This window comes from Asterias amurensis, chromosome 20 (genome assembly GCF_032118995.1).
Source record: "Asterias amurensis chromosome 20, ASM3211899v1".
Classification (NCBI taxonomy): Eukaryota; Metazoa; Echinodermata; class Asteroidea; order Forcipulatida; family Asteriidae; genus Asterias; species Asterias amurensis.
The window spans coordinates 1644182-1651440 of NC_092667.1; the positions used below are offsets into that span (position 1 = coordinate 1644182).

Below are 7259 nucleotides of genomic sequence, written 5' to 3' on the forward strand. Positions count from 1 at the left end.
TGGGGGCATATTTTTCTTCCATGACCAACTCCTAAACACACCAAATTCTCTCATACGATCCACGCGTTCGCCGCTCGTTGTACTCTCGTGGACGCCGCCATGACAGCTACCGGAGAGTAACACGGATGACTAAATACGGCACTAAAAATGGACTACTTTCGCATGCTGTGCGCCGGCGTCGCATGACGTAATGTTACCGTATTTGGTCATTCGGAAAACTGAACACGGCGGAAAGTTGAAACCGCCACACCTGTGCGGGTCGATATTGTGCAGAGCTGCCGACATATCTTTCTTTTGCTTCTCAGAAGAATCACGACAGTAATGTTTGATGGATGATTCGTTTTCTGTGAGTACGACTATCACAACGAGCCTCGTTGAGTACAGTTAGTTGTAGCTCGCACACAATGTTGTGCAGATTACCTTTTCGTTCTCTTCTCCTTCCAATGTTGAAAGTTCTGCTTCAGTTAGATGGTCAAACCTGTCTCCCCCAGGAGCACATTATTCTTCATTGCTTTCATTTATTTATCTGCTTTCCGGCTCACTGTCTCTGCTCTCAATATTCTGTATCAGCAAAATTTCTTCATCTGTGATTTCAAAATTTAGATTAAAGTTTTGATTGGAAATAATAATGTCGTCAGACATGTTGTTTTCGGTCAAAATATTAGTGAGTTGTGATATTGTGTGTAAAGTATGGCAAAATAGCAGACGACATTTACTTAGTAAATTTGCACAACTTATCAACCTCTGTCAATAAGAGTAATTTTGTTACTCCATTTATAAATGGTTTTAAATTACAATCTATTTAAAAATGATTTTAAACATCAATATTATCGTACCCCAAATTTCCCTAATCTTCAGAACCCATCCACTTTTGGGGGAAAATTAAACTTCTTTTGTAGAAAATAAAGTGCATAGACGAATGTTATGACGTCACTGTTAAAGTGAGAAAACACAAGCAGAAATGTATCCATGTTCAGGGGCCTTTTTTACCGCTGACTCGTTATAAACAGAGCTCCAGTGTTTTTTACTATCAACCTCTCCCCATTGCTCGTTACCAAGTAAGGTTTTATGCTAATAAATATTTTGAGTAATTAACTTATTTCATTTTAACAAGAATTTTTTTAAATTAATTTAAAATGCTTAATTTATCAAGCACAAACATGGTAAGTGAGTAAACTCCCTCAAAATTAAGTTTTCAAAGATACTTCTTTCAATATCATTATAAAGTAACAGGAATTTAACTGAAATTGTTGATCATTAACTTAATAGCTTAAATTTGTGTTTTTCTGTAGACCGAGCAAGTCGGCTACGACATCATCCGTGTCAAATTTTGCAAACTTAATCATCTGTGTCATATCACTTGACTAAATATTAATTTACTTTGAGTCAGGGGGAAAAAAATCATTTTTCTGCTGCCATTCACTCCCGATCCATGATGCCACTGTCGAAGGAACGAGCGTATAACTTAATTACAAAATCAGTCATTTTGGAATGGCCAAAAAAGACCCTAAACAAACAAAAAGAAAAACACTAAAGTTAAAGCAAAATGTTTATATGTATACAGAGTGCAGGGCAACCTTCCATCAGCGAAGGTTTGAAGTATTGAACCATGAGGCGCGACGTGCAGAGGGAATGGGGATAGTCGGCCGACTGTACACTCTAAAAACTCCCGGGTCAGAATTGACCCGGATTTGGGTCCCAGAAGCCAGACCCACTTCTGGGTCTGTTTGACCCGGAAACCGTGTCAATGTGACCAGACATTTGGTTACAAGCGGAGATTTTTACTCAGACTCATGGTCACAATGACACGGATTCCGGGTCACAATGACACGGCTTCCGGGTCAAACAGACCCAGAAATGGGTCTGGCCCCTGGGACCCAAACCCGGGTCAATTCTGACCCGGGAGTTTTTAGAGTGTAACAACAATACGCCGACCGAACTTTTTGCCACATACAACGGGAAAACGTCTTAATTGGAGAGGTTTGATTCGACAACCCCGTGCCCACCTCCAACCTTCTATGGAACGTAAATGTCGTCCCCCTGAGCCTACATTTCCGTTAACAAGAAATGGACACGTCTGATACGCAAGGTGCGCAACATCGGGCCACATTGGGTCCGATAAAACACTTGTAACCTGTTCACTCGGCCTGCGTAGATGAGGGTTGCGTTCTCCAACGTAATCTGAACGGAATCACAACGAATTTTTATCCCGTCACAAAATTGTTGATCATAAAGAAGTCCAAACTCAAGATGTTCCAAAGTGAAACAAAACAGTCAGCTGTTTCTGTATAAGTGAGTCTTCAGTAGTTTCTTGAATTGTTTATGTGAAGTTGCATGGCGAAGATGTGATGGTAATGAGTTCCATAGATTTGGAGCAGCAGCAGAAAAAAGCACTTGAACCAGCTCAGAGACGGTGCGATGTTCGGCCAAGAGAATCTAGCATGTCAGATATGTATGATGGTGACTGGTGAGCAAGAGATTTGAAGACATGTAAACAAAGTTTGAAGTCAATTCTGTTTGCGATGGGCAGCCAGTGCAATTTATTCATTATATTAAAACACACTACTGGTGTTTTCGTGCACGAGAAACTCTTTTAACAGGGCAAGGAGCAACAAAATGTTAAGAGATTTGAAGGCAATGAGTATTTTTCATTTTCATGAAAAGTACTTGCCCGGAATATTGAGCAACCTTTCACAGGAGCTACAGTGCTCGTACTGGACGCTGACAGATTAACTTGCGTGGTTTTCCACATTCCCCATCGTCCCAGCCTGCATAGTCAGCCCTGCCTACAGCGCAGTCTTGGTTGCCTCCATAATTATTTGGCTGACTATCAGCCCATCTCTTGTCCTGCACGCCAATAGTACCTTCCTCATCCAAACACACCCAGGTACCTGGACAAAGTCAATCAGAAAAAAGTATCATTTCATCAATCTTCACTGTCCTTATCATTTGGCCCATAACAAAATGTATTCAGCCCATCTCTCGTCCTGCTGCACGTCAATAGTAGCTTCACCATCCAAACACACCCAGGTACCTGAAGCAAGTCAATCAGGACAAAGTCTCATTACATCGATGTTGGGTAAGAGATTGTACTTAACAGAATTTTGTATGAATACAATTTGAAAATAGGAAGATCGAAAATTCATATCAGGGTTTTTTTCTTTTTCTGTATCTTCTCATTTTCGATACGCAATTGCCTGAGCGGGTTTCCGCATTTGAACACCATTCCCGGTTTTGAACACAGATTTACGACTCTTGTTAATAATAACGTATGCCACACCGGGGATTAGATTAAGCCATGAACCGGTGTGGCGGTTTCAACTTTCCGCCGTGTTCAGTTTTCCGAATGACCAAATACGGTAAAATTACGTCATGCGATGCCTGCGCACAGCAAGCGAAAGTAGTCCACTTTTAGTGCCGTATTGAGTCATCCGTGTTACACTCTCCGGTAGCTGTCGAGGCGGCGTCCACGAGTACAACGAGCGGCGAACGCGTGGATCGTATGAGAGAATTTGGTGTGAAGACCAAGCAAATTATCCTGTATTTATTTTAACCAGTGGCACAAGCAGTGTTGTACACATGAATACGTGTTAAGATGGGGCAAGAGAATAGTAATGTGACTAAACAGAAAAGAATCGTAATAGAAACAATTGGGGGTCACTGATAGAACTACACTACAGTACTCGCCAGTGTACTCGCGGCGGTATTTTTGTCTGACTGCGTCACCCGGAAAACTGAACACGCCGGAAAGCTAAAACCGTTCGAACAACGTGCTGGAATGTCCGGCTACGTCACCCAGAAAACTGAACACGGTGGAAGACTGAAACCGCCACACTGGGCGAGGCATTTTGGCACCGTGTTGTCAATATTATTGTCAACAAATAAAAGTAAGGTTCGAACCAACGACCTCCGGATTAACGTGCCGGCGCTCTACCAACTGAGCTATCTAGCCCTATGTTGGCGGTGTCCCTATTTTGGCAATTTGTTCGGTCGAGTTCCACTCTAGTCAATTCTTTGTTCAACCCCAAAAATCATTTCACAATTTACCCAGTCAGTTTCCCTTGTGGTGTATATTGACAAATTAGAGTAAAGGACATACTTTATGAACGTCATATCTAGAATTGTACAAACCTTCAGTTTGAATGTCGTTGCAACCAATCCAGAACCATGGCCATTGGCAGCTGTACATGTTGAGGATGTGTTGTACCTCTTCTTCGGATTGAGGGACAACCATCACCCCACCCAACTCAACACAAATCTGCTTGCCCGCTTCCCATGTAACGTCGGCATCATGCATCTTGTAGCATTTGTCTCGCCACTGGCTCCAAGTAGGGGGGCATGGCTTCCAACACCGCCCGTTTACAGCAGCGTAGTCTGCCATCATAAGTACACCAACGACACCCAGCAGTTTGCTCGCCAACATTTTGCAGACCATCTCTTAACAAATTGAACTTAAATGAGTGCCACTAAGAAGACGCAACTTTTACGGAACGGAACTGCGCCGAGGTAGGCCTATCCAAGACTAAATATTGACGTACAATGTTCGCCCGTTTTATTGATATTGTCGTTGAGTTAAATATTAGTTTGTAAAGACGTTCGAATGTGACAAGTCCCAAAGGGAAAATTGTGTGCCGCCCATAACGGCTATACCGGGTGATTTATGGTGATTATTGTTCACAAGGTTAAAATGAACACAATAGTTTCTGAAGGCTTTTAATAAAAACTCGGCATCAAATGTTCATATACTGATTAATTGCAGTGCATTAGCATTGGACAGTGTCGTCATGATGAAAGAAAGTATATAGCGATTACAAAAGAGCGTGGTGTTGGTAAGAACTAAACAATGCCACCATCATTTAAAGGCAGTAGACACTATTTGTAATTACTCAAAATAATTATTAGAATAAAACCTTACTTGGTAACGAGTAATGGGGAGAGGTTGGTAGTATGAAACATTGTGAGAGGCGGCTCCCTCTGAAGTGAAGTACTTTTCGAGAAAGAAGTAATTTTTCACGAATTTGATTTCGAGACCTCAGATTTAGAACTTGAGGTCTCGAAATCAAGCATCTGAAAGCACACACCTGCGTGTGACAATGGTGTTTTTTTTCTTTCATTATTATCTCACAACTTCGGCGATCGATTGAGCTCAAATTTTCACAGGTTTGTTATTTTATGCATATGTTGAGATACACCAAGTGAGAAGGCTGGTCTTTGGAAATTACCAATAGTGTCCATTGTCTTTAACACGGTTAACATAATGGACAACTGTCATTGACTTGAGTTGAAATGGTGTAAGTGATAAAAGCGTCATCGCAGCCAGAAACAGAATTTAGATTCTTTTGTACAGATATTTAACAATTTTATACATCGCATGTTTATAAATAAAAAAAAGAAAAAAAGAAATACAAATGCATACGAAATAAGACATAATTCAAATATAGATAGGTAATAAATGGCAATGGAGTGATATAACAAATTAACCCACGTCATGCTATTGTTAAATCGCTCCATTCTGCACAAATGGCGCGATGGGTAAAACTACTCACCCATTGTGCAAACGGGTGAAGCTGTCATAATAGAGTCAAGGAATAAAGTAAATGACGTCAATGACGCCATAAACCATATTTTGTTTTGAACACAGGTTAGAACTACGCATGTACTACAGAATGACCGTAAAGACTTTCCACAAGTGAACAGCTACATTGTTAAATAAGGGAATCAAAATGTAGTGACTCGTTCTTAACCGGGCGTTTAAAACAGCGCAGGGTCGTGGTCGTGTGATAAAGGCCCGAGCCGAACGAGTCACTACACTTTTATTCCCATTCATAAATGCATTTAAGTAAAACAAAAATACAAAAACACCGACATTTTGAACAAAATATGACTTCTACTTCTACCGTCTTGCTTCTAGTTTCGCTTTCTAGTCTGGATTTTTGCTGTCCATGTTCAGGGGCCCAGCAGTCTTCTGCAAATGAAGTTGTCCTGTTCCGGCCTGTCAACAGTGTTACTCTACGACATAATTTACGAAACCAAACTAATGGGTCATCCTATTTCCTTTGACAATCCACAGGGGAATTGTTGATGCATGAACACAAAATTTCACAGTTCAAAACACCTGAGCAAATGTATTTGTCATTAATATTTAAATGCTACAAGAAAACTACATGAATTTTATATGCCACATAAATAAACCTGTAACAACATTTCAAATAAATATCGGCCAGTTCAGTGGGTTTTTTTGCGCCCTGGAAATTAAACAGCTCATTCATCAGGGTGGTATTTTTACTTTGTACACACGTGCGTCCATTCGATTCATATGTCATGTATGTACGACGCAAACGCAAGGCGAGGAAATACGGCCGTTTTGCTGGAAAACTGAGACAGAATTGTCACAAATTACTCTGGAATTTTATGACAATGTTTTATTCTGATGGCAAAGATGAAGCTGACATCATGTTGATAACAACATTGCCTTGGAACGCAGCCTGTGAAGATGGATGGTGACTAGTTTGTAGATGTGATCTTGACGGTCATATCTTCGGACTTGTCGGAGAGTACAGTGCATGCAAGCACCGGCATCGACACGGTCGAGTTGGCTGCGGGGACAGCTCAGCAACGGTAAGCGAGGGCCTGTGCTGACTGCTTGTGTAGCTAGTAGCGATGCTGTCCGGTGTGGCGGTTTCAGTCTTCCGCCGTGTTCAGTTTTCCGGGTGACGTAGCCGGACATTTCAGCACGTTGTTCGAACGGTTTTTAGCTTTCCGGCGTGTTCAGTTTTCCGGGTGATTATAAATACACACATAATAACACATCTGTAATTACACAGTATTGATTTTTTTGTCACAGCTTTAAACTGCTTTTATAAACTGCTTTTATTTCCTTTTATTTCCATTTTGAGTTAGGCCTAACTAATTTCCCAAGAAAGTTTGACTAAGTCACTCGTGGAGGAATAAAATTATTCCTCCATGAGTCACTGGACCGTTCTCTGTATTTCAACGTGTAAAGCACCATCTATATTACCCTTGAAATGGGGGCATATTTTTCTTCCATGACCAACTCCTAAACACATCAAATTCTCTCATACGATCCACGCGTTCGCCGCTCGTTGTACTCTCGTGGACGCCGCCATGACAGCTACCGGAGAGTAACACGGATGACTCAATACGGCACTAAAAATGGACTACTTTCGCATGCTGTGCGCCGGCGTCGCATGACGTAATGTTACCGTATTTGGTCATTCGGAAAACTGAACACGGCGGAA

General features: G+C 41.4%; 1 protein-coding gene across 1 annotated transcript; it reads right to left on the bottom strand.

Annotated features, from left to right (window-relative positions):
- Nucleotides 1–1746: 1746 nt before the first annotated feature.
- LOC139952460 (CD209 antigen-like) lies at nt 1747–4557 on the bottom strand. The gene is made up of 2 exons (XM_071951595.1): nt 4132–4557; nt 1747–2891 (listed from the first exon to the last, which is right to left on the bottom strand). Exons 1-2 carry the CDS (start codon nt 4433–4435, stop codon nt 2701–2703), a joined length of 495 nt encoding a protein of 164 aa, XP_071807696.1. The 5' UTR covers nt 4436–4557; the 3' UTR covers nt 1747–2700.
- Between the last annotated feature and the right edge of the window lie 2702 nt (nt 4558–7259).

Bases quoted from the DNA above. Each gene is read 5' to 3' on its own strand.
- LOC139952460 (XM_071951595.1), bottom strand. From the start codon at position 4,435: ATGGTCTGCAAAATGTTGGCGAGCAAACTGCTGGGTGTCGTTGGTGTA. The intron at 2,892-4,131 runs GTTTGTACAATT...GACTTTGTCCAG, and splicing joins CAACGACATTCAAACTGAAG to GTACCTGGGTGTGTTTGGAT.